The 27,777-nt window shown below is 39.0% G+C and overlaps 1 protein-coding gene and 2 long non-coding RNA genes across 5 annotated transcripts; 2 read left to right on the top strand and 1 right to left on the bottom strand.

The window, feature by feature from the left end:
• Window positions 1-1,864: 1,864 nt before the first annotated feature.
• On the bottom strand, window positions 1,865-15,516 carry marveld2b (MARVEL domain containing 2b). 3 transcript variants are annotated; one of them, XM_012858127.3, is made up of 7 exons: window positions 15,433-15,516; window positions 12,584-13,815; window positions 10,955-10,990; window positions 10,691-10,869; window positions 5,816-5,987; window positions 5,682-5,732; window positions 1,865-3,978 (listed from the first exon to the last, which is right to left on the bottom strand). In XM_012858127.3, the coding sequence occupies exons 2-7, from the start codon at window positions 13,796-13,798 to the stop codon at window positions 3,877-3,879; spliced, it is 1,755 nt and encodes a 584-aa protein (XP_012713581.1). In that variant the 5' UTR covers window positions 13,799-13,815; window positions 15,433-15,516; the 3' UTR covers window positions 1,865-3,876. The 3 variants fall into 3 exon arrangements, with proteins under 3 accessions (XP_012713581.1, XP_035986872.1, XP_035986871.1); XM_036130979.1 differs by lacking the exons at window positions 1,865-3,978; window positions 5,682-5,732 and adding an exon at window positions 7,896-7,960 and having other exon boundaries at window positions 5,901-5,987; XM_036130978.1 differs by lacking the exons at window positions 1,865-3,978; window positions 5,682-5,732; window positions 5,816-5,987 and adding exons at window positions 7,896-7,960; window positions 8,047-8,104.
• Window positions 15,517-18,764: 3,248 nt separating this feature from the next.
• LOC118560178 lies at window positions 18,765-21,566 on the top strand. The gene is made up of 6 exons (XR_004929143.1): window positions 18,765-19,101; window positions 19,195-19,887; window positions 19,965-20,845; window positions 21,094-21,203; window positions 21,291-21,410; window positions 21,502-21,566. It is a non-coding gene; the product is annotated as an uncharacterized LOC118560178 (long non-coding RNA).
• Window positions 21,567-22,882: 1,316 nt separating this feature from the next.
• On the top strand, window positions 22,883-23,996 carry LOC118560179. The gene is made up of 4 exons (XR_004929144.1): window positions 22,883-22,945; window positions 23,045-23,153; window positions 23,269-23,314; window positions 23,465-23,996. It is a non-coding gene; the product is annotated as an uncharacterized LOC118560179 (long non-coding RNA).
• The last annotated feature ends 3,781 nt before the right edge of the window (window positions 23,997-27,777 follow it).

Here is a 27,777-nt window from a genome sequence, read left to right on the forward strand (position 1 = left end):
ACCTGTTTTCACCATACTTTCTAGTTTTTGTTCCACCTGGGAAAGAACAGAGCTGTCCCTACTTCATATAATATATCTCTATCCCCTTAATTATCAGCACGACATTGGGCCACATACCAGACTTGTACCATATAAATAGCAATTTTATTTTCAAAAGTCATATTTATTTTAATTAACAGAACATGCAAAGAGGATATTCATTTCTGCATACAATATATATGAAAACTGATTTAAAATTAACTTAGAGGCCTAAGAAAAAGAGCAGCTCAAAACGAATTCTTTACAGTGCTTAAAATACACATGCAGCATGTTCTGTTGTAACCTGAGACATGAACCTGCATCAAGTGTGCCCTTCCATTATCTTCTGTTGCAGTACTTACATTGGCTTTCTTCCTGGTCTGAAGTCACAAGAGAAAAAGTATGTGGTGTCGCCATTATTGTCCAAACCTTACAAAACCAGTCCTGTGAGCTTTAATGGCAGAACAATACCCACAGCAGCCATTTTAGGAAATTATCAGAACAGCTCAGCGACACGTTGCTTCATAACATCTACAACTATTTATGTGCAGAGCTCATACACCAACACTTACATAAGGCAAGGAAATCCTTCCATTTCCTCCAGCTCCAGCTGAATATTTTCTTCCTATCACGGAGGCATTTGACCTCTTAAAGTGGTTAAAAAAAGCTCAGGTATTTACCATATTTCTTTGGATAACAGTTGCTTTTTCAAACATCAGCCCTCAAACCTGACCCCTTAAAAACTGAAAAATAGCCACAGTTTAAGGAACTATCGGTGCTACAATGGAGCTTAAAATGTTGGCTTAAAACACTAGACAGGTATCCTATGCAACAAATAATGTCTCAAGCCTAAAATACGCTACGCTTCTCCAGGAGTGAATGCTGCTTGTCGGGACTTTGAAGCAATCAACTGGTTCCCTTATATAGGAATTTTTTGTCCAATCTGTATAATATGATTGAATTTGACTTTGTAAAGTGCCTCAAGATGACATGTTTCATGAATTGGCGCTATATAAATAAAATTTAATTGAAAGTTTAATTGAAATGATCTGAAAAAAATAATAGCTTATAAAATGTTTCTTTTGACAGTTTTATCTGGCAAGCCAGATTGATAATGTGTAGCACTGTATGTTGTGCATATGTTCAATCTAAGACTGCTTTCCAAGTGACACCTAGTGCCTGCCCACCAAAGTTGGTTTTAGCCAATTATGGTATTAAATCAAAATGTAAGAAGCAGACGTGATGAGAAAACACAAGCTAAGCTGGTCAAAGGACTTCTTCCTGTTCTTTCAAAAATGAAATTGTGGATTCTGACCAATTAGATGTGATGGTAGCAGTTACACATCCTCCTGCGATGCAGTGTTTTTTTTTCTTTTTAATTTTTTCTTTTGGTTCAGCTGTGGGCTCAGCCCCTCTTGCCATCCTCACAGCTGTGTTACTGAAAACTGCTATATACATAAACTTACCTTGCTTTGCCTATGTCCTGCCTTAAACGCTAATACTGCAATGTGATTGGCCCAAACCGTTTTCTTCCTGAAAGGTTGAGACGGGAGCAGGACACGATGAATTCTCGTGTGTTTGGGAACGCACAATTACAGTGAGAATTCAGCTTTCAGGCAAGGTTAACAGTTTTATGGAAAAATAAAATCAATATCATACATTTTTGATTTAAGCTCAATCTGAGAGTCAGTTGTTATTATGTAACAGAAGAGGTCACGGAGAGAAACAGGCTGTGTGTACAACCACGTGTATCATCTCCAGACAAAATTCTGCCAGTGATATATCAAAGTAAATATAGGAATATGAATTATGAAAGAAAAGCAATAGTAGATTTTGAACAGCCATGGAATCTTGGAAACACATTTATTGGTCAACAAAAATTCAATTGACAAAACCAATACAACAGAAACATCCTGACTAGAAGACCATATAGCAACATATTTTAGCTATTGATCAGTCTCCCAGCACCAAGAACTCAGGATCTTTTAAGTGCCACAGTAGCAGCTCAACAGAAAATAAACAGCCAAACTCCAGAGGAAAGTTAGGAAAGCACCTTCTGCAAGACCAGAACAATCTGCTTAAAGAAGCTCCAAGAAAGCCTGGGTATTGAGTCTGTGATGAAACCAAAATGTAGTCATAACAAATGTCAGCTTTAATGACAGTTAAGGTTTTACCTGTTTACCTTTTACCTTTGTACATTTGTGTACGCACATATTAAATAAATTGCTACCACTATTTACTTTATTTATTTTAAGTATAGCATTGGCTGCCTTAGACGTTTGTACACCACCAAATATATCTGAGCAATTCTATCATACTAAATCACTTCACACTTCAGTCATATGAACACAACAGACACTCCAGAACACATATTTGTTATTGGAAAGTACTCTTTGGGTCATAATATTGCAAACAACATATAAGCAGTCAAACTACACAAACATTGCATCTGTAATAGGTTGTGTATGTAATTCATTTCCACTGCAGTGATAGCATGCAGCAGCTGGACTGACAGATTTAATACAACAATAAACAGAAGTCCTCCCAGTATGTTATCATAGTAAAACAAAAGTTACACCATGCAGTTCTTATAAAATACATCAGGCTAAAAGACAAAACCATATGTGATTCAAAATATTTAAACACATACAAAAATTAACAGTAAGGTTCTACACAAAAAGCTAGCCAGGTAGATAGCTCATATTCTGCAAAACTATTTGCGGAAATATTCAAGTCGAAGGAACTCGGGGGGCCAAAAAGTGATAATGTCTCTAAAAAATCTAATCTTGAATAAACAATGCAATCAGGTTTTCCGCTGGAATTGACTGTAAATCATTGTAGATCCACAAGTAAAAAAGGGTTTTGTTTATTTGCCGTATTAAAAGATTGTATTTAGTTTGCAAAGTATTTTGAATAATTTAATTTGACTCTAATACTAATAATAAACTGAACTCTTTTTGGTCTAGCAAAATAAAAACAGGATTTTGGTCAGCTGTTCTTTGAAAATGCAATTTCAATAATTCAAAGCACATTTTAATGCACCAAAGTCTGCATTTGAATAATAAAATGTCATGGGTCCTATTTATTATTAAATTAAAGAGAATGTGAAAAGTGTGGCTATAAAAAGATGAATACTTTCTGTTGTACTTAATATTTTCAAAGTAAGATTTTTAACTTTTCTGTAATACTTTTTGCCCTAATAAAAAAAAAAAGTTTCTGTCTGCATCAGCCACCTGTGCTTGTGAATCAAATTCTTCTTGAAATGTGGTTGGGTGCCTCCCAAAATCAGTACAAGGGCCACAAATGGCCCACACTTTGGACATGCCTGGATTAGACATACCTATGATTTCAGGGATGTACATAGTTTATTGTAAATGTTTATATTGTTTTGTTATGTTTGTTTATTAGATAATGACATGGTGGGATATGTGCTCTTGAGGTTAGTTTTAAATCATTGTAGAAACTGGTAAGGAACTGCTCATTTCTATATTTAAACCTGACAGAGAATACCAGCTTTACTTTTGAAATTTTCTTTTCAATCAGGACTACATCCATTATTAAATCCAGAACTCGGTCACAGGTTTACATCTGCCTCGATCCTTTTTCTTTTCACAGCCAGTACTCACCTGACAGATGTGAAGATGTGAGCCAGTATGTCTCTCTGTTCAGCCACTCATATTTATTACTATTTTACATTCACATTTTGAAAAAATACCTTGCTGTTGTCTTGCCCACACTTTGTTAAATGTGTAATTTCATGTAACAGTGACAGCAGTCATTTTCCCACAGGCAGATTTAGATGTACAATTTTATTTGTTTGACTCAGACAACGTGATTTTCTGCAACACTATATATATTCTAGTCCATGGTGTTGTTGTACTCATGAATCTTCTGTTTAATGTGGGAAAGCTTGTTTTTCAGGTACTCACAACGATCCCTTTTTTCCAAATATGTTGGGTCCTGAGGAAAAGAGGGAAAGAGTAAATGTATCAGTATCGGGAACAGCTCTTCATGTGATTGAAGAAAAGATCATTTATACTGTCACAGCTGAGTACAGTTTATAAACCATGAACATGTTAAAAACAGTGAGAAGACAGGTGAAGTTTATACAACCTAAAACAACTGGTTGGTCTTTAATATAGCTAAAATGTAGGCCTGTATATAGCAAGAGTCCTAGTCTTTAACATTCCAGCAAGCGTCAGCTGTGTTAGAGCAACAACACATTATAAACAGGACAATGTTTTTGAGGACTGGAGTTCGAGTCCCCTGATACACAGTAAACATGATCAGACGCATCCCTAAAGTTGATATGGAAGGACCAATTGACTAAAGATATTTTAGGAGTGCGATAGTATCTGCTCTGGTCTCTCAAATCCCTAGCCCAGGGGTCAGCAACTATGTTGACACAAAGAGATATTTTTGCCCCAAAAGCCCTTTGAAAAATGAAAAAAGATCCAAAGCTGTATTTCAATTTTGGGATTTTAGAACAAAGGAAATTGAGGTTTTACAATAAGCAGATCCACCAAACATCTGTGAAACTCTACTTTAGACATTACTCTTATTATATAAAAGTTACTTATCCATCTATTTTGTGTTTATGTTTACTAAATAACAAAATCCAAGTGAAACAGTTTGGTTTTTTGTTTGACATAAAAATAACCCCATCAAGATGTTCCATTTACCAGCAATAGACTATCTCTTATTAATTCACAATATTTTATTGCAGTATATTCTAGCTCATGTCTAATGTGAAGGCCTAATCATTAATATTCTTTTACCAAGAAGCTAAAGATTAGGCTTAAAACATCCCTTTTTGATTAAAGTTATAGTTACAGTCAATTAGTCTGCTGGAGGACTTTCTGCACTGTTAATTCTTTCAGCACACAATGTATACATTATATTTAACTATTATTTGATGTTTTTATGTTTTATATTGTATATATAGAAAATCAAGAATCATAAAGCTTTATTGTCATTATGTATTACCATAATGACGTTTATGGTGAAGCAGACATCGGCTCTGAATGCACATAGTTACACATAACATGCAGACACAGCAATACATCTTTTTTTTTAAACAATTTGATTGGATTAGCCAATCACATCACTCCCCGTGGGGCTTAGGCATGCAAATAGTCTTTAGCAGTTAATGGACTCATTTGCAAGTCAGAAAAATTGCACAACAGACCACAATACTGTGCAATAAATGTAGTTACAGAATTGTGCAAGATGCACGAGGCCTAGTGATTCTGTGTTTACGGTCAAAACTTTGGAATGTTTTGCCTGCCTTTCGGCTAGAAGCTTGTTGCTCGACTCCACCATTGTCAGATGCTCACTCAGGAGAAAGGAATGTTGTAAAGCCAAAAATTCAGTTCAATCGGCTGGGCCTCCTTAGATAGAAAAACCTTTCATCATTCTGCATTTAATGACCATCTGAAACTGGAATTTACTACAATATCATTTGAAGGAATTGCATTGCATGTGTACTGAAATTAATTGGACAGGTTTGAACTGAATGGACTGAATGAGATTCTTTCTAACAAGATCTCGCTGTCTCTCAGAATCTTTAGATTATGTCCAAATGAGGTGAACCTCAAGTGATTTCATCTTATTTAAGTGTAACAGTGAATGAAGTATAAATGTCAGCTTGTATGTGTACTCACAGCTTTCTTCCTTTGGTATACCATTAAAATGCTACTAATCCGTTCTTTCTCCTGAAAGAAAATGAAAGCATTAGTGGGCTGAAACATTAGCTCTTTATCCAGTTGTCTCTGTGGTGACTGAGTGACTGGTCTACCATTTGACTTGAAGGCCTCGAGGGGAGGTTCTGTATCATCTCATCCATCTCTTCAAACCTCTTAGCCATGGCCTGGACTTCAGCATGCAGCTCCTGGTATTCAGCATACTGGTCATTGAAGACGGCCCTGTACTGGTCCCTCTCCTCATCTGAGTGGATGCTGGGATACTTTCTATAAAAAGGTATCACAGATCAGGCCTCACTAAACAGATGGAAATAATTATCTATCAGCTCCATTAACTCCCTGAGAATAGATTTGAATAAAAATAAAGGACATCTGCAGAAGACAAAAATATTTGCTGCTAATATGGTTTCAAAACAGGCCTAGAACACTTATATAAAACAAGTAAAGGGTCTATATTGAACTTTTCTTTAGTAACAAATCCTGAATATTGTGGTTTCAAAGCAATATTAAAAGGAGAACAGTCAATTCCTACATGTTTAATCAGATATTTTTGTTCAACCGCTTGTGTTAAACCCTAAAATCTGCACTTCATTTACATTGTAGTTGTTTCATTTCAAATGCAATGTGGTGGGAAAGGAAAAAACTCAAAGAGAGTAAAAGGCAGAACAGAATGGGAGGAAGCACGGAAGATTGTGCAACATTGTGTCACTGTCCAAATATATCTGGGCCAAATTGTATACTTTAAAAAGACCAAAAACTGTTTGATCATGATAAAATAAAATTATATACACCAAGCCTCCATCCTGGTGTTGTGATGGTCCTTTTTGTAGATAAATATAACCCCAGCATCAGGCGCGATTAGCAGATATAAACATTCTGCTTCCTCCCATTCTGTTCTGCCTTTTACTCTCCTTGAGTTTTTTTCCTTTGTTGCTCTCACTTGTGTCCCATAATCATCTGTTTTACCCCACCTGGCTTTCTTGCTTTTTCTCTCCCTCTCCTTCTAGTATTTAAGCAGTGTGATTTCATGTTTTCCTCACCGGTTCCTCCTGTATGCTACGCCTAGTCTGTCCTGTCTGCTCCATGTACTGTTACCCATCTTGGAAGTTTATTTATTTATTTGTCCGTCCGTCCGTTTTCTTCCGCTTATCCGGACGTCCCTCTCCCCGGCCACTTGGGCCAGCTCCTCCGGGGGAATCCCAAGGCATTCCCAGGCCAGCCGGGAGACATAGTCCCTCCAGCGTGTCCTGGGTCTTCCCCTGGGCCTCCTCCCGGTGGGACGTGCCTGGAACACCTCACCAGGTGTATTTACTTGTTTATCATTAAAATATCTTTGTCTTTGTGCTGTATCTGCATTTGGGTCCTTTGCCTCACTGCATCATGACACAAGAGGAGTTATCCTCTCCACTGTCCCTAAATGCATGCTGGTATAAGGGATTGCAGCAAAGATAAAGCGACTGCTTTTTGAACAGCAAAGATAAAGTCGCTTACATTGCAGCACAATGTAAGCGACTGTCCACTGTAGCTACACACTCATTTAGGAGGAGTGAACGCTGCAAGTCAATGACTCAATGCAGCCTGCTGGGTTTCCTTAGACAAAAAAAACCCTAAACATTTTAACCAGTAAAATAATAAACTGAACTTAATGCAGTTCAAAAGAAGCAGAGAGTCGTGTCTCCTATTTTAGGCTGGTCCCAAGCCTAGATAAACACAAACGGTTGTATCAAGGATGGCATCCAATGTAAAAATCTCAATATTGGATTAGTCAAGGCCAGGTTTAACAACGACCATCATTGGTGTTGGTGCCTGAGAGGACACTGGTGGAAACTGGGCCACTGTTTATCAGCAAAGAAGAAGAAGAGGATGATGACGTGTCCGTAGAGGGAGAGAAAAGAGAAAAGGCAAAGGTTTAGGACGGAGGAACGTTGAATGTTGGGAGCAGGCCAGCTGACAGCTTTGCTAGGGCCCGGGACAACACAGTCTTTTTGGGCCCCCCCTCTACACCTGCCACCACCACACACACACACACACACACACACACACACACACACACACACACACACACACACCAAAAAAAAGTCAACTTAACTGTATACTTCATGCAGGGATGGCTCTCTCTGTCTCCTCCTCAAACACACGCTGCGCCCCCCCCCCCCCCCCCCCCCAGCTCCCTACCTCAGCTGGCTCTCCTGCTCCGCTCTGTCTTTCAGACTGTACCTGGACGCTAAGCATAAGTATTCCTGCAAAACAAAATCAGTTTTCCCCCTTACGCTAGCTTGCGGATGCTATACTTTAAAACCACACTGATAAACGCATTGCTTCTTACCTAGCTCTGGGTGGGCATCATTCCTTTGCAATTCCATTCCTAGACCGGTTCCTGACTCCTCCTCAGTTTGAAAAAAAGATTTACTCAGAAAATCCCTCAAGCCTTTGGTGTCATCTTCTCTTTTTCTCTTTTCTTTTTTTTCTGTGCACCTGTGATTCTTAGTTTGCAGCGGAACGGACTTTCAAAGTTGCAGCCAGCCATTGTCCTGATGGTAAAACCATTTTATGTTGGGGCGGGGGGAGTTCTAATGGCCCCTTATTTAAAGAAAACATATTACATATATATATTTAGTTACTCTAATATTAAATATTTGTCACACAAATATTTTCTGAAAAATTACTTCTGCCTGTATTTTAATGGTCAGAGTGTCAGTTTTGGGCCCTCCCTCTGTCCTGGGCCTGGGACAATAGGGGGTTTTCAGGTGACGTCACGCTCACGTGACTACTCAGCGCGTCCGCCATATTGGGTGTCAGTCGTTTCACACCGTTGACCTGCATTGTATGACGCCTTAGGCAGTATTGGAAGTGAACAATGGGGAAAACGTGTTTAATGGTTGGTTGCTCGGCCCGTAGAGGTGGAGATCAACGCTCTTTCTATCGCTACCAGCCGTAATAGTGAATCAGTGTGAAAAAACAAAACAGCTCTCTGAACAACGCCGTCACCTATGGCTGACACGGATATCCAGGTCCGATTTGGACGGTGTTAAGCTGGAATACGCCAGAGTCTGCGGTGCTCACTTTGTCACAGGTAAATTAACTGTTAAGTATTTAAAACATGTAAGAATATATTAATAATAGGGCTTGGGCGTCATGACGTATTACTTTCCGCGGCTGCCATGTTGACTGCCTCCGCCGCCTCTACTGCCTATTACTACCGCGTACTGTACTCCCTCTCTCAGCCGTGTTTTAATTTTATTAATTTCACCTTACCTTGATTTCAACCATGGTAAACCGTTGCTGTATTGTGGGCTGTAACAGCGCAACACATGATCGCCATCGGAAAAACATAGAAACGGATACATTTTCCACCGCTTTCCTGCCTGGAGGCGCAACCACGGAGAACAAGTGTCAGAGATAACAAAGAGTCGTCGGCTCGCTTGGATCACGGCTGTAAGTCGACTGAACATAACTTTCCACAGTATCCCGATGTCAATGAGAGTGTGTTCTAAACCTTTGAAACACATAGCAGCTAGTTAAAAGTACATTACATGCGTGAGTGGTTGTTAGCACTAACGGTTAGCATGTGCCAGAGCCCGTCTGAGCACAGCTTACCTTTGAACGAGTTACTGTGTTCCCACTGTTTGCTGGCTTTATGATCTGCAGCTCCTACCGGCGCCAATACGGTAAATACAACTTAATTTTGCACTGGTCATTGTTCTGCTTAAATAATTAAAGCCGCGAGCGGCGTCGATCAGCCCTGCAGCCAAGCGCCTTCGCACACCGCCGGCCGTCAGCCACCGCAGAAGCATGCGACGCATTTGCATCGGATTGTTTACATTTTTACCATCTTATTAAAACTCACCCGTCCACGTATGATGGCGATTTCCTTGATGTACATAACTTCGACATCTCGTACCCAACCAGATGTGAACTGGTTGTGAGCCTCTAGACCCTTGTAAGCTCTCATTTCCTCAAGAGTGTGCAGAGGGTTTTCACCGAACACCAGGTAATGCACTATGTCGCCGTGCTCTACATTTGGCCAATCATCTGGATTACGGCTAAACAAGGCACCGTGGAGGGGATAGGGGTCCATATGGTCGATCACGGAACATTTCCTCAGATATACGTCCTTATCTGGTCGCTCTAGCGTGCTGGCGTACTTATCCATTCGCGATACGATAATACGTGTACGACAACTAGAGATAAGGAAGTGTGCCACCCAATATGGCGGACCGGAAGTTGGCCAGTGACGTCAGTGAAAACCCCCTATTGACCCATTTGTCCCCCACTGTCAGCGGGCGTGGTTGGTAGTATGACAAGAAAGGCTAGAGAGTTAGCTGACATGATGCAGCGGAAGAAGGCTGACATACTGTATGTTCAAGAGACCGAGTGGAAAGAAGCAAAGGTAGAAGCTCAGATTATAACAGTTGAGACAGGCCCTGGGTGGCCCTATGGGTGGCCATGCAGAGGAGCTTCTAGATGAAATCATAAACTATACATGACATCATTGTTAACTACAATCAATTGGAGTGTTTTTAATGCACTTGAACCCTTATGATATGATTGAACTCACTATATATTTCTGTATATGAATTAACATTTTGTTGTCTTTGTAAGCACAAAGTGTCTTGAGACAGAATCTGTTGTAAATCTGTAATATATAAAGAAACTGAATTGAAAGAACTAAACTGAACAGGAACTTGAGTTTTGTATTTTTTCTTATATCTCAAAGCAAAGATAAATGTTTTTTTTCACTCTACTGTTTCAATCAAGCTGTTACTCTTAACTCTTAACTTATCAATACTGAAGTCATACTGAGTGAGCTTTTAGAGGCTTATTGTCTTCTATTTAACAAGCATTATACAACATGCAATATTAACGGGACATGGCAAAAGATAATTTAAAATGACCTCGTATAAGAAATCAACAGAAATGCAAAAGCACACATTGGAAACATAAAGCAGGACAAAAAAGATATAACTCACGCAACATAGTCAGCTATGATGACAGGTTTGGGGATATACCCAGCTGGTATGTGACCACTGAGAATCTCTGGTTCCGTTGCCATGAGAGGAGCAGCTACAGCATTGTTTGAAGCATTCATGATGTCAGGCTGAATGGTGGGAAGAGGAGTCGACTCCAAGGCTCTTGAGGCTGAATCAAGCTACAGCAGAAAATGTAGTATTATTTATCTGAGACAATTCTATGCAGTCTCGTGAAACAAAGAATGAGAAATTCCTGATACTTACTACAGACAGAGGGAGTGATGATCCAATGGTTTTCATCTAGGATTGTTGTGATGGAAAGAAAACATGTAATTAGATGTTAACACACCTCTCTCTCTCTTTTTACACACACACACACACACACACACACACACACACATACAACGTGCGCACGCACACACACACACACACACACACACAAATACATAAACAGCTCTGTCTGTTAACAACTTCGCTGATGCACGTGAGTTTTATGTTGCTCTGAAACATCCATGTCATACTGTTAGCTTAGCACATAGCACCGCTACGCTCACGGGCTATATTCAGCGTAAGTTTGAAAACTTTCAGCATAATGGGCCATCGCTGAAATGTGCTGGCAGAATCCTTGCCGGTTGGAGGTCCTGATTTATCCCATGTTCCAAGTTATTCATCCGGTTGTGGATGCAGTTGTGTATTTTAATAAATTGGTTCACCAGATTAAATGACAGTTTTTAGTCCTGTATTGTGTGAAATAAATTATGTTTAAATAAATGCTTATAGTCCGGTGCAACTTTATATACATTTTTAATTATTATTTTTACCACTTTAGCTAACAGTACGACACAGATGTTTCAGAGCAACGCAAAGCTCTTGTGCATCTGCAAAGTTGTAACCCGCCTGGACAACAGACCTCTAAACTAGCGCTAGCTGTTATTAGTTTCGTGGACAGCCCAGTAAGAGGGTTCTGTCGTGGTCTGGGTCCTTCGAGCTGCATCACACAACGCTCCCCTGCATGAATTGATATTGAAACAGCGAAACTACACACAGACGTGTTCAGTCTTTGTTGTCTATGCTTTAATGTTTCAATTCATTTTTAAGTTCAGGTGACCAGATGGATGGCTCTGATTTTGCTGTCTGGGGGTTAGTTTGTTTTGCATGATCTACAAGCCCGACGGAGTGGGAAAGGTGCGTTCGGTTCAGCTCTTCTACTACATCCGGACAGTGGCAGGACAAGATAAATACCCCTTGTTGCTATAAACATTTTTACTCCATCATGATACACTGAAATTGTGGATGGCTTTTGCCAGGGACAGGTAATCAAAAATGGGGACCGTCCCCGGAAATCAGGTAAATCTGGTCACCCTATTTTAAGTGGTACAGGAGCAAGACAGTTTTCAAAAGCCTAGCGAGCCCTCTTGTGGCCATAGACAGTGATGTTTACTCCTTGATTCATGCTGGTCAAGATGAATTACCATTTAAATTTGATATATAAGTTGCACCCCAATATAAGTCACGGAATATACAAAACTATGAAAAAAGTGTGACTTATAGTCCGAAAAATACTCTGTCTGTCTGTTGACCGACCGACTGACTGAGACTTTTGTCACTCAATTGAGGTGGATGTTTGCACAACATCCAGAGAAGTAAACGTGCCAATAACATCTACAACATGTTTAAGGAATTGCCTGATTGTTTTAATGCAGCCTTCTTATATACTTGCCATGAGAGAGTTTCACACATGAAGGTAGATTGTATCTCAACTATGCATTATGTCAGACTATAAAGTGAGATTAAGCATTTAGTCTGAAGATGTCCGAAGACAAAATATGGCAGTATTGTATATGAGGTCCTGCAGAAGAAAAAGCAAGCTGAAAAGAGATGTTTGGATCAGACCTCCTGTGCCAGTGCCTCTTTCCTCATCCTGGCTGCTTCGTGCCTCCACAGCTTCAGACAAACTCCTGCACTGATGAAGTAGAGCAGCATGGTGAAGAATAGAAAGATCATGGCTGCTGTCTGGCCAGCCTCTGTGCGACAAAATGCACCATTTATTGCATTATTGAAGACAGGCGTGTAGCAAAGTCCTCCTCTGGTTGTATCCCTTACATACACAATCCCCGCTGCCATATAAAGCACAGCCAATACCAGGTTGATGGAACACTCTGTTAGGGGCCACCAAGAAGAATCAAGAAGAATGGCTCTGTAGTACAGAGTCATTCCAAGTACAACCAAAATAACAGTCACTATCCACGCTAGCCCAGCCACTACAAGGACAAAGGGTGTCTTGGGGCCTGTATAAGTAGTGCTCCCATATCCAAATGCTGAACCACCACCACCGAGTCCTCCATACATCTGTGGTTGGGAATATCCGTACATATTAAACCATTCATTATCCTTGTGAACATAAGCACAGACACATGCAAACACAGCAGCTCCAAGTAGCAACTGCACACAGCCCAGTATCCTGAGCAGGCCAGCCCAAGATTTCATGTAGGCATAACGCTGATGGTACTCCTCCACCCGCTCCTGGTAAGTCTGGGCTGAGAAATTACTGGGCTCTGGAGAAGCCAAGTCCACAGCATCAGCACCCAGCAACAGTCTGTCTCGCTCCTTCTGGGAAGTGTAACTTCCCCCTGACCCACCATAGAGGTCCCGATAGGAGCCAGGAAGTGAAGGCGATGGAGGGGCTGAGGGGGGTGGTGAGCAGGGTACTCCTGTTGTGGTGTGGCAGGTGGTATTCTTACTGGCTGATGGGGTGAGGGACTGAGGTTGTGTAGAAGAAGAAATGGACCAACTCTTGCCGTTCCCACTGTTGCCCCGAAAAAGGTTTTTGACAGAATCAGGAATAAAGCGACGAACTGGCTTGATGTCCATTGCGTCACAGTTCCCATCAGCTGGTTCCTCATCACTGGAGGGGTAAAATGATTCAGGCCCCACAGCTGGCTGTTCAGGTAGAGGAGGAGGGGGGAGGGGGTCTAAGCTGACTGCAGGCATGGTCACATGTAGTGGGGGCTGAGGCGGGGGCAGTTCAGTGTCCCTCCATACAGGGCTCACTGGGACCTGGTCGTAAAAAGGCCTTTCCCTCACACGGTCAAACCTGGAGGCAGACATTAAGATCTCAACTTCCTCTGAAAGCAAACACATAAGATAAATTACTTACCACTGAACTAATAGGAGCTGTACAAGAAAATACTTTTCTATTTATATATAGCTATTAGTTAGCCTTGAATTTTTTAATTGTTTCATTTTAATTCCACAGCTGAAAGATGTGGTATCATTAACTATTGGCATTTCTTCAGAACTATTGATGCTTAAAAAAGAGAGGAGTTTTGGCCCAGAAAAATCACATTCCAAGAGTTAAGGTAAAACATATAACCATTACATTCTTTGAGTGCCCTATTGCATTAGAGCAGCCAAAATAACTTATTTAGGTGTCAGAAGGACCAAATTAGGTCTCCCCAAAAGGTTTTAGCATTGTTTCCACACACCTTTGTTTTTTGACAGCTCACTACAGTTTAAGCGCACAAATCGTCTCAATCATTTTATATTTGAATTTCACTGTGTTTAAAAAGTGTGCTGCTGTTACTAATGACAGGGCTCCTGGAATGTTCATCTGCAGCATATTTGGCTTCAACTTTCAGCGTTTCTGAAGTGTGAGAAGTGAAGTATAACCATTATATTCTTTGACTGCCCTATTGCAGTAGAGCAACCAAAATGACTTATTTAGGTGTCAGAATGACCAAATTATATATCCCCACAAAGTTTAAGCATTGTTTCCACACACCTTTGTTTTTGGACTGCTCTCTTCTGTTTAAGCGCACAAATCGTCTGAACAATGTTAAATTTTAATTTCACTAAGTTTAAACAGTGTGCTGTTGTTACTAATGACCGGGCTCATAGAATGTTCATTTGCAGCATATTTGGCTTCAAATTTCAGCCTTTCTGAGGTGTAAGATGTGAATTATAACCATTACATTCTTTGAGTGCCCTATTGCATTAGAGCAGCCAAAATGACTTATTTAGGTGTCAGAAGGACCAAATTATATATCCCCACAAGGTTTAAGCATTGTTTCCACACACCTTTGTTTTTTGACTGCTCTCTTCTGCTTAAGCGCACAAATCGTCTGAACAATGTTAAATTTTAATTTCACTAAGTTTAAACAGTGTGCTGTTGTTATTAATGACCGGGCTCATAGAATGTTCATTTGCAGCATATTTGGCTTCAAATTTCAGCCTTTCTGAGGTGTAAAATGTGAATTATAACCATTACATTCTTTGAGTGCCCTATTGCATTAGAGCAGCCAAAATGACTTATTTAGGTGTCAGAAGGACCAAATTAGGTCTCCCCACAAGGTTTAAGCATTGTTTCCACACATCTTTGTTTTTTGACTGCCCTCTTCTTGCAGCACTTGTATTTGTATTACTGAATTATCTAATTCTGCCGTTTAAGAGTTAGAAATTATTATATACCTACTACGGGCAGCTCTAGACTTCACAGAAGCTTCCAGAAAATGGATTCAGACCACATTTTCTCAGTTTGTAAAGTTTTCAGTTTGGAAACTGTGAGTAACTTTACTCAAGTCAAACATCTGGAAATGTGACCTTAAAAGGCTATGGCAACACAGAATTCACTTGTAAAGTAAATAGACTTTAAATAACTTATGAAATGTGATCTACCTTTTAAATCAAAAGGTAAATGGCTCTTTATTATTACTGTTAGTAAAGTCAATTAAAAAGTAGCTTACCCTCTGACAATTCTCAGTTTAGTATTCAAGAGAGATAACACTCTGGTGATTGTTGCTCTGTCTCTGGTCCAGGGTGAAGTCACCAGTATGAGCTGAGGGAGGGGAAACTGTTCCCAAGTGTGAAACTCACCAGGCCAGTCTGACCAGACCAGACCAGTCTTGTGATGCGTTCAGTGTCTCCTCTCGTGTACCTGACTTCCCAATAAATGTTGTTTTGGTTGTATTTTTTCTAAACATTTATGCTACTTACATAGAGTTGGATTTTAACCCTACCAAATCAATCAACATATACACAGTGCCTTTCTGGGAGACCAGCCATGTACTCAACGGTGTGTTATTGCTGTAAAATGCCACTGAATTTTTACTTACATAGGACAGGTATATAGATATTACTGTTTTACTCAGTTCAACTTCTGGTCCGCTTTTCTTACTGGGTTTCATCTTTGCAGGCTGCTACTCTTTTGCCAAAATAAAATATGAAATGCTATGCTTTGTTTTGGGAACCCTGGGAACTCTCAATATGATTGGCTCAGGAACCAGGAAGTAACCGTGTGTCTTGGTTTGAAAGGAGAAATAATTGACTAATTCATTGTTGGTGGAGAGGACCGATTTATAGGGAATGTTACTTCCATCCCGGGTGAGAAATTAGAATGATTTAAGTCCATCTTACTGTAAATATCTTAGTTATAGCTCCTTTAAATTTTTTTAATTTAGCGGATGCTAAAAAAAGCAAGGGTGGATGTCTGGTAATCTACATCCACAACTCCTTGTGCAAAAATAGGGAGAGGTGTCTGGCTGCAGACCTCACGTTTCAGTCGCTTCCGCCTTCGTTCTCAGTCGAGTCCGTTTGCAGCCTTCCAGCTTCGTCCTGGGTTGCTTCCGCTTCCTTCTTCTTCTTCTTCTTTTTTTAAATTTTTTGGCGGTTGGCAAACATGCTTCCGTTTCCTATTCTGCGTTTTGTATTTACGTGCCATTGCCTGCTTACTCAGCGAAGACACAAGACAACAACAGAAAACGGTATGCGACTGGTTATTGTGGTCCTAACATTGAAGAAACGGTGAATGCAAGGGTCACAAAAACATATTTATCTGTCAATATAAATAATGAATATGTGTGCTTTGGCTATTGAATTGATTAGAATTTTAAAGTTATGTTAATGTTAAATGGTTAGCGTTAGCTTGCGTTAGCTACTTGCATTTTAAAGATAACGTTATAACATTACACTTCTTCTTGTATATAAACTACGTTACCTACCTTTCTAATTGTGCTATATTTTCATAAAAAGTTTAACACTAGGTGTGGTCCCTGGTTTTAAATAATGTTGGCTATTGGGCTCTTATCAATCGATATGATCGTTCTGTCCCTGTTAAATTGTTGAGTACACCGCTGAATGTCCGTTGTTGAGAATGGATTCGGCCAATTATTATTATTATTGGAAATATTATTTTTATATGAGTATAATTCTTATAAATATATTGTGTTACGGTATCAAGTTAAAATGAAAAGTTTGATAAATATGTATGTTTCAATTTTACAAGGCAGTTTATTGTGTCACAATATATGTAATTGCATATAACGTTAAACATGTAACACTATACGTTTTCATTCTTCACAGTGGACAAATACCTAAGTGGCTGTATAAATTAATTGTACTAGATGTTTATGTAACATAACCATTTGTAACATATGTAACTGTCTTTCTGTCTTGTAGAGATGCATCAATCCATATTTCTAATTGATGTAAAGCCTGCAGTTAAACGCTGCACAACATGTTGCAAACTTTACCACTGCCCCCTCTGTCCTACATATAAACCCAGCCCACCATACAGGCTTCAGCGCCATCTAGAAGTCCACATAAAAAATGCCATTACATTTCAAGGTAAGTATAGCCATATCTGTCTATTTATATGTTTACTTGTGTTCGTGTTCGTCATAGTCTATTTAAATGTTGTTTTTGTTTCCTTGATCTCCTAGATAAGAAGATTTGTAAGTGCAATTTGCAATGCAGGAATTCTGGTCATTTTCATTGCCCTGTTTGCAACAAAACAATCATAACCAAGAAAGACATGGAAAGACATCTGGAGGCTTGCAAAAGTGCCACACAACAAACATTTACCTCAGCTTCTCCCTGATTGGAACACAACTTAGAAGTTAGTTTATCTGCATCTACAGCTCAAACCGACTCAAGTGCCACGATGTCTCCCCCGTTTCCACCAACCACATTCTCTCCAGAGTTAACTAATTTTAAACAAGATTCACTTCTTGGTCCCTCTGAAGTTTATTCTGGAACAACGATTCCAGAATAAACTGCCCAGGAGACAGAAACTAAATTAATTCCAAATAAGGTGAAATGTCCTCACTGCCAAAATGTTATCTATAAAAAAAACATGGCCAAACATATTGTGAGAAAACACACTGAAAAATCAAAGGACATAACAGTTACTGAACATCTGAAAAGTGTCTGTGTGGATGCCACAAATGGGATCTCTGTAGTTCAAAAAGTAAGTCACGGCTTTTCTGTGCCCATACATGTACAAAACAAAACCTGGGGTCATCAGCACAAAGTTCAGTGTGAGTTGGAAAACTGCAGGCAGTATCATATGATGGCATTCAGAAGTGGATTACCATCTAGCCATTGTGAACACATCCGCTCACTAGAGTACTGCAGTGGAACAGCTGCAGAAGAGTATCTGCATGAAGATGTCTTAACTGAAATGGTGGACTTAAAATTCTTCGGTGAGGCTAAAAAAGCAACATGTGTGAAAAGGCTAAAGAATGCACAGGCAGATCATATCCCTTTCTGTGTTGAAGTGCCATTTACAGAACCCCCCAAGCATTTTAGTTTCTCCATTTATGAACCTACTTTACATCACTATAGTCGCCTTGGGAGGATCATGGTGACATACAACTCAACAGCTAACACGTGGCATTGTCCTTGTGCTAAGCCAAGAATGTCATGTGTACACAAGAACATAGGCAAATGGCATTTGTTTCAAAACAACCGGGACGTGTTCAGAACAGAGACTGCAACTCAACAGCTCCCAAACACTATCTATCCACCATTGGCTGAAGACTTGAAGCAACTTGTGCAGTACATACACAGTCATAAAAAGCTTCCAGCCAACCTAACAGATGACCTTATGAAACCTAGGGCAATGACAGATTACATTACAGAGTTGCATCCAGCAGAGACTATTTGCACTGTGTGTCCAGGGTCAGTACATCTGGAAAAAGATATAAAGATTTCCGGAAAAGCAAGACTCCATTCATTCACCATGAATGGAGTAAAGTAAGTTATTCAAGTTTCACCTCATATTATGACATTAGTAAATTGTGATGGTAACTATGGTTATTACTTATTTGGGCCTGTACACATATTAATTAATTAAGCCAAGAAATTCTATTAAATAGGCTTAAATATATATTGTTTCCCAAAGAGTTGGGCTGTCTCACATCTCGAAGTGCTGCACGTGCGAGGGCCCGTCCATCGCTGCTTAAAGTTTTAATTCATGTTTGTTTTTTTCACCAGATGTTTCCACCTGTTACCAGAAATGTCCACAGTGCCGCATGATATACAGATACCAAGAATGGAAGGACAGTCTCCACAACTTTGATGACCATGTTATCTTAAACCTTAAGCTATGTATATATCTGAGACACAACCTACAGGTAAGTAAGTGGAGAAATTATCAAATTATCTGTTTGTGCTATAATATACATAGTAAAAGTAACATATTTATTTATTGTTTCATTCTCTTTTAGAACAGTGTTTCTGTTTCCAAGGTGTTAGACTCACTGGAAAGCTTGAGGAAGGTCAAATTTCCTCCCAGAGATACAATTCTCCATGCTTACTGCCACTTTGAGGCATTGACAAGCCATGCATATTCCTATTCTTGCGTGTGCTGTGGCTATTATCCTCCAGTATTTGTGATGGACCTCCACAAGAAAAGTGTGTTTAACTTGCCCGGTTAGTCAGAATAGATGAGTGTTTGATCTTTTTTCTTGGTTTGATGTTCGTTTCATTGTTAAAATTTTTTTAATCTTTCAGTGAGTGACATGAAACAGCCCTCTGAGAATTTCCCTGGCAAAGTGAATATAGAAGATTTCTGGGATTCTGTTCAGTTGGAAATGATTTCACATGGCTTCTTTCAGAGTATTTACATGCTTAAAGTTTTGTCTTTATTATTAAAAGTACTTCACTTGTTTATTATGCAGTTTTCTTTCATTAATATCTTCTTTGGTCTATCTTTCTCAGGTCGTGCAAAGAACATCTTTGCTGTGAATCCTAGTTTTGAGCACTGGGCCCCATGGATTGGAAAGAATACACGAAAATCAGAAATGGTGTTGAACACAGAGTTTGAAAAAGTTTCCTCCACTTTTCAGAAGTCCTCCACTGAAGCTGAAGTCAGCATGGTGTCAGAGGACCGTCTAGTGGACGAGCTCATGAAGCAGAAGGTATACTTCTGTAATGGATGTATATGCTTGGATTTTATTGTGCGTTGTTATTTAATTTCTAATCTTTATTTTACAAGGTTTCAACTGTGCGCAAGCTATGCAAAGCCTGCAATTTGGATTCAAAGGGATCACGGACAGATCTTGTTATAAGACTAAGGGATGAGATGAAGTCAAGGCACACGTATGACAATATATTCCAGAAAATCTGGGGAGCATCCGGTAAGGGTTTCATATAGTTCTTAAAAGCCATTTTCAAATGTCAATTAGCACTTCCTAACAACTTTCTTGTTGCCATTTTCTTTAAAAGTGAGTGGTCAGTGGTTTTGTGCCCTCATAGTGTGGTCTACAGTTTAAAGTTCAACCTGAGGGCAGAGTTTCCAAAGGATTTTGCAGATCTTCTCATGTCCTGGAAACACCTGCCAAATGTCTGTGTTTATGACTTTGCTTGGGGTTTGGCAACTCATGTCAACCTCCGTTTTCCAACTTCCATACCTTTCAAGCCACATGAAGGGAGGCTGGCTGCGTCAACCCAAGACAACATGACCGCAGCTCAGCAAAAAAAACTTCAGATCTTCCTACCGTGGCTGACTGAAATTATGGAAAATCCAGATGAAGAGGGACATCCATTCACTGGTTCCTCAAACCATTATGTCTTATAAATTCCATGAGGCCAACACCAAAGATCCACAGGAAGTGTTGAGGAGAATCAACCTGGTCACAGAACTGCAAAGTTCGTTGAATAGCCAGGTAGCCAAGCAACTTTTTTCAAGTATGCGGAAGAACAACTACTTCCTCAATAACATGGCACCATCCACCCACATATTTTTGATGAGAAGCCTAGTAAATCAAAGAAACATTAACACAAACACAAAGCTTTTGGAACAGCAACTACACAGTGGACATAAGTCGCATCGTTTGCAGGATATCACCATGAATGCCTTTGGACATGCAGTATTTGGTAAATATGAAGTCATAGAAATATTTTTGTTTTATAGTGTTAACGTGACAAATAGTATTTTTTGTTAAATTTATAAATTATTTTCTGAAAGCATCAGGAACCGCAGTATCCTGAAAAGGCCACACAATCTATACTAGTTGAAACTCCTTCGCAACAAGGGCTTTATACCGACACAAAGAAAGGTGGGTACTATGATCTCATATCAATTTTATTGATTTGTTTTTATTTACTTTAACTTTTCTTGATAGACAATGACCAATGTGGAAAACATTGTAAATCCATCACAAAATGTGAGAACGTTGGACCATACAGAGCATCATGGACAAGTGATCAAAGTCATCCCACCCAGGAGAAGCTGGTACGTAGCACAACTTCGAAAATAAGTTTTAACACCAATGCTGTACTTCAAGGCAAATAAAAATGTTTTGTTTATTGTACACTTCAGCTCAACTACGTGTTGGACATTGAGAAGCCAGTGACAGAGTTGATTGTGAAAACAAAAAAGAGTGTCCTGACACGTGCTGACTTTTGGAGCCTTGGTTTGAACAATGAAATGGACGCAACAGTGAGTTGAAAGTAGATGTAGCCAATTTATTTGAGAGTTAAGTATGTATGTAGTTGAGGCTGCTAAATTGAACTTTTTGTTTGTTTTGCAGATTGGAAATGCGTGCTTTGAGCTTATCGAACAAATTCAATCAAAGGTATAAAATGCAAATTTTCGAAAGGATGTGCATAAGACTTACGTGATTTTCTGACACATTGAAAGGCACAGTATCATGCTAGTCTTGTTGAAACCCCTTCAAATATAGCATTTCCAAAAATATCATCATGACTGTGCTCACATTTACAAAATAATCCACAGGGGAAGAGCATTTTTGTAGCTGATCTCTATGTGGTTCCAACATCGCGACTCCCAACTGCATCCAACCCACTTCTGAGTTTACCTGTAAGTCTACCTGCTCTACAGGTTTAGATTTAAATTGTATTTGCTATGTATTTTTACAGTTGTCTTTTGAATGTATTAGAATGATGCACACTTCAGAAATGCCATTGTTATACCTGTGTGGAAACCTGGACATTTCCTGTTGTCTGTAAGTAATAATGCTAATGGGGGAAAGTAGCTTTCATGAGGACAGTTTCTAGACTGCAGAATATCTACTGTATTATGGAAGTGTTAAAAAGTTTAGTTTAAATGTCATTAACTCCTATTGTAAATGTAGGTTTTGAAGCCAACACATAGAGACATTGTCTTTCTGGAGTCACAATGTGCAAATGCACAATCTGGGTTTGGAGATCTGAACTGTTGAGGTCACAAACTAAACCTTACATTTTGGAACAATGTTCAAGTTCCTTTTCACCAGATCACGTTCTGATCTTTTTGTGTGTAATAATGCCAGATCATGTTCTGATCTGCGCAAAAGCCTTTTTATGGTGCAATTTGAATTAAAATATTTGATATCAATTTCGTTTTAGAATTTTTAATTTGTCATCTAACAGTTAAAATTTTTTAAAGCTGAAAATGGGTTCACAAACTGGCACCATAAAACGTCTACTTAAATAATAATGGCTGCATAGAAATGTTAATGCTGTAGTGTTTTTAATTATAAAAAACTTTCTCAGTCAATAAATCCTGGTCCATGGAAAGAGACTACTGGGTTGGAATTTGAGGTAATAGTGCAGTATATTATTTATATTTATCCATACTCTAAAACCAGCTGAACTAAACTCTCTTCCTGATATGCTAGGGTTTTCCAAGACAACCCTACGGGATGGACTGTGGCATCTTCATGGTGATGGTAGGGACACAAATTCCTTGTGCTTGTATTCTACTCTGTAAAGAAAGTACATTCTGTGAAATATTAAAATTTAATCGTCAATGTTTGTGTTCATAGTATGCCCTTTATACAGTACTAGATGCCTCCTTTGATTTCACCATTGTAAGATTACTATTCATTCAGTAAAATCATGAAATTCTTTAATGTCACTCTGAGATGCAGAATAAAAATATATGCACATATATATTTTTTTTTTTTAGATGGACATGCCAGCTTTGCAAAGATGGTGGTGTGTTATGCTGATGGAGAATTTTGACCTTGGATGGTAATATCACAATAGCTTTGACAATTGATTGCCTTGAAATGCTTGTACCACATTTATACCTATAATACATTTATATTTTCTTCAACAATTTTATTTAAGCCATCATAAAATGTTTGCACACTGGACGGAGATGTAAAGAGCCCTCCTGCGTGGTGAGGTGCAACCAGTGTTCAGACTGAAGAAGCGAAAGTTTGAGAATATCTCTGAGGTTAGCTTATTTTTTATTAAACACATTTTTGCTTAAATTGTGCTTTTTTTCCCCCTTTATGACTACATTTATATCAGTGTTAACGTTTACCCTTTTTTGTAAAAAAAAATAAAAGGACAAATTGCTCCGTTGAAAGCACTTCGAAGACAACAGTTGAAGTGGTAGGTTTGATTACTATTTCTCTGCCGAACATCTATCACTCAAAGTGTGTGTGTGTGTGTGTGTGTGTGTGTGTGTGTGTGTGTGTGTAATACACTGTATAAAATAAGTGTAATACTAGAAAGAGCACTTGTCCTTTTCCTCTTCTATAGGATAGAGTGAAGGCCAGGATTGTAAATGACTGTAAAGAGGCCGCAGAATGGGTTAACGCAAACCTGCACTTGTTCTCTGATGCCGTGGAATTGCCTGACATACTGAAGATGGGGGAAGTGGAACTGGCAGAGGCTGTACAGCAGTATGAAAAGCTTTGGGGTGAGGAGGAAGTGGATGAAGATGAAAAGGAGTTAATCTTGGAGAATTTCAAGTTTGCTTTCAGGAACCCTGAAGACATGAATGTGTTTTGTGAGGAAATCGCAGACAGTCGAGGGTATTTGGCATACTGTGAATGCCGAAAATAACTTGTTTTCATTGCATTCAATACCTGTTCATTACTCACCATTGCACAAAGTGAACAATTCACTTTTAAATCGTATTTCAAATGTAAAGTTGCTGTTTTATTTTTTTTTCAACCAGGTTATTTGGAACCGTAGCTTATTGCCTTGTTTACTTTAACAACTGTATATTTTATGCTGTTTAATTGTTTAGCAGAAAGACTGAAGAAGGCATGTTTTTCACCTTGTTCCTGAGTTTCTTTGATAAATAACCAGTTAAGTCTTGCATTTGGGTCCTCCTTCTTCGGTCCTCACACCTTGACAGTTTAACAATATTTTACATTAAAATTTGACAAAATAATGTAAAGACTATGCAAACAACAAAGTTACTAACAGCAATTACTGAACACTCTGGCCCATTTAAGAATTTTGCAGAGAAACAGTGAGATGTTACATTACAGATAAAGCTACAGTAAAAACACCAGGCGATATATCTTTTAGACTGGGAATAGCGAAAATAAGTCATAACCATGGTTTTTAGATTGTACTTCAGATTATTTAGGCAAGGCAAGGCAAGATTATTTACAGTTGGTAAAACAACATGTATAAAATAATGTTTAAGTAGTAATTGTGAAAGGAAAGGTGTTCTTAAAAAAATAATAATTATATATATATATATATATATATATATATATATATATATATATATATATAGAGAGAGAGAGAGAGAGAGAGAGAGAGAGAGAGAGAGAGAGAGAGAGAGAGATTTTAACATTAGATTAGATTAAACTTTATTGTCATTCCACAGGTACAAGGCAACGGAATGCAGTTTAGTTCTAACCAGAAGTGCAATATCAGCAGGATATACAATGGTTCCATGAGTGCAGTACATGGATATGTACTGAATAAATATAGAGATGAATACTATTATAAACAGAATTTACAGATAGATTTGTACTATGAGTTTAATATAAGAATAACTAGTAATATGAACAGATTTACAGCTGGATATGTACTGAGTATAATATTCAAGTGGATATCACCATAAAAATAGAATTTTAGCAGATATGTACAATGAACATAATATTTAGATGGTTGTTATTATAACAGAGTTTACAGGTGAATATTTACTAAGAATGTATATACGCATGACTATTACTATATCTATAAACATGATTTTTAACGATAGATATACATAAGTTAGGCTAAAATGTGCAGTATAGCAGTTTAAGAAATAAAGTTTGGCAGAAGCTCTCCAAATTAAAGTGCAGTGGAAAGTAATTGCACATTGAAGTTAAGGTACAGTATTGCAAATAATGTACCTGCAAAAACATGCAACATGCAAAAATAAACGGTGGAAACCACGGTAACATAATATGTTCATAAACATTTTTTATTTATTTATCACTTTATTAATCCCCGCCAAACAAACGCTATTTAAAACATTTACACAGAAGCATTATTTAGAAGCAATATTTAGTGAATTTCTTCAGATTTGTTTACAATTATCTGCGCGTTTCCATGCAAAAATAAACGGTGAAAACCGCGGTAACATAATATGTTCATAAATATTTTTTATTTATTTATCACTTTATTAATCCCTGCCAAACACCATTTAAAACATTTACACAGAAGCATTTTTTAGTGAATTTCTTCAGATTTGTTTACAATTATCTGCACGTTTCCAATGACAACAGAGAAATAGGAGGAAGTGGAAGCAACCCAGGACGAAGCTGGAAGGCTGCAAACAGACGCGACTGAGAACGAAGGCAGAAGCGACTGAAACGTGAGGTCTGCAGCCAGACACTCTTGAAAATAGGTGGGACCTTCTGCTCTTCTGGACACTGAATTTCATAAATTGTCTTCCTTAACTAACTGTCTGGCTAGTATTAAACAGTGGTTAAGTGACAACTTCTTGCTTCTAAATTCAGAGAAAATGGAAACACTAATTATCGCACCTGAATGTAATATCCCTCAGATAAAGCAATATATTGCTGACTTAGGCGTGTCTCTTCAGCCGAGCCTCAGGACCTTAGGTGTGTTCGATGCAGCAATGTCCTTGGAGAACCACTCCAAACAATTAGTTAGAAACTGTTATTTCCAACTAAGAAATATCTCCAAATTAAGTGTCAGGATGCAGCTTATAGGCTGCATGCTGAGCCTCTCTCCCTCTCTCTCGTTCCTGCGCAGCCTGATCGGTTTCACCTGGCAGGCTGCAATTAACCCGCAACTGCTTCCACCTGGTTCCACCCTTATTTAAACGTACCTCTTTCTGCTCTCGTCGCCGGCCCGTAGTGTTCACTCCAGCTCAGTCTCGGTCAGTCTCCTGTTCTGCAACTCAGTTCCACGCTCTCCAGTTTCACAACTCTGGTCCTCGCTCTCAAGTCCTGCAGCTCAGTTCCACGCTCTCCAGTTCTGCTACTCAGTTCCACGCTCTCCAGTTCCACAACTCTGGTCCTCGCTCTCAAGTCCTGCAACTCTGTTCCACGCTCTCAAGTCCTGCAACTCTGTTCCACGCTCTCAAGTCCTGCAACTCTGTTCCACGCTCTCAAGTCCTGCAACTCTGTTCCACGCTCTCAAGTCCTGCAACTCTGTTCCACGCTCTCAAGTCCTGCAACTCTGTTCCACGCTCTCAAGTCCTGCAACTCTGTTCCACGCTCTCAAGTCCTGCACTCAGCTCCACGCTCTCAAGTTCTGCAACAGTTCCACGCTCTCCGGTCCCGCAGCTGCTTCACGGTCTCAAGTCCTCCGCTCCAGAGTCTCCTCCCGGTCAGTCTCCCCGCGCTCCTCCTGTCAGCCAGCTTCCGCACCCTTCATCTCCGTCCATAAAGACTCTGGTTCTTCTCGTCATTTACCCTTCACTCTGTGCAATAAAACTCACTTCAAGAACAAGCTCTGTGCGTGCGTGCTGTGTCCGGGTTCATCCAAAGACAAATCATGACATTAAGGCCATTGATGTCAAAGGGTGAGTTGGAAATTATTATTCCTGCTTTTATCTCCTCACAGTTGGACTATTGCAACAGTCTTTTTACATGTTTGAGCAAGATAGAGCTAAACCATCTTCAGGTTGTCCAGAACTCTGCTGCAAGGCTTTTAACTCGCATAAACAAAAGAGATCACATTACCCCAGTATTGGCAGCTTTGCACTGGCTACCGGTGCAGTATAGAATCCAGTTCAAAATTCTTGTCCTTACTTTTGGAGCCCTGCATGATCTAGCTCCTCCCTACATTTCTGAGCTGATACAGCTCCATACTCCGACCCATAGTTTGAGGTCATTGGGCCAATCATTGTTAGTGGTCCCACACACTTATTTTAAAACTAGAGGGGATCGCTCATTCCAGGCAGTGGCTCCGAGTCTGTGGAATGTTTTGCCTCTTTCTTTACGTTGTTGTTTTTTCTTCTTCTTCTTCTTGATTTTATTGGCGGTTGGCAACAAACTTTAAGCAGCATTACCGCCACCTACTGGTATGGAGTGTGGTTCGAAATGGACTATCAACTTATATAAGTATTTGTATCTTCCTACTCCTACCTTTAATATATAATTTAACTAAATTAATTTCCAATTTATATATACCTACATACTCTCATCCATTTTTATATATATCTTTATAATCCACCCCCCTAGATCATGCACCCATTCACACACACACCTATTTTAATCATATTCTTTGAAATAATTTAGTTTTCTTTAAATATTTAATAATTATTTGTATACGTTTACTCCCCGAATTCTTCCTCAAAATATCTATCAAATTAATCTTTTCCTTAACATTCAAACTCTCCTTTCATACACCTTCTTTCTCTTTCATACTTATGGCATTCTAACATAACATGTTCTACTCCTATCTTCCCATTTATCTTTGACGCATCTGTATAAATTTGAATATATTTGTAATATTTGTTTATATGTATCTGTACTGAATATTTATCTACCGTGTATGATTTGTCTTGTTTCTTTTCTATTATTGACATGTCTACATTTGCTTCTGGTAAAATCAATGGCGGCATTATTGACATTGGTGTTTGACTTATT

This window comes from Fundulus heteroclitus, unplaced genomic scaffold (assembly GCF_011125445.2).
Source record: "Fundulus heteroclitus isolate FHET01 unplaced genomic scaffold, MU-UCD_Fhet_4.1 scaffold_40, whole genome shotgun sequence".
NCBI lineage: Eukaryota > Metazoa > Chordata > Actinopteri > Cyprinodontiformes > Fundulidae > Fundulus > Fundulus heteroclitus.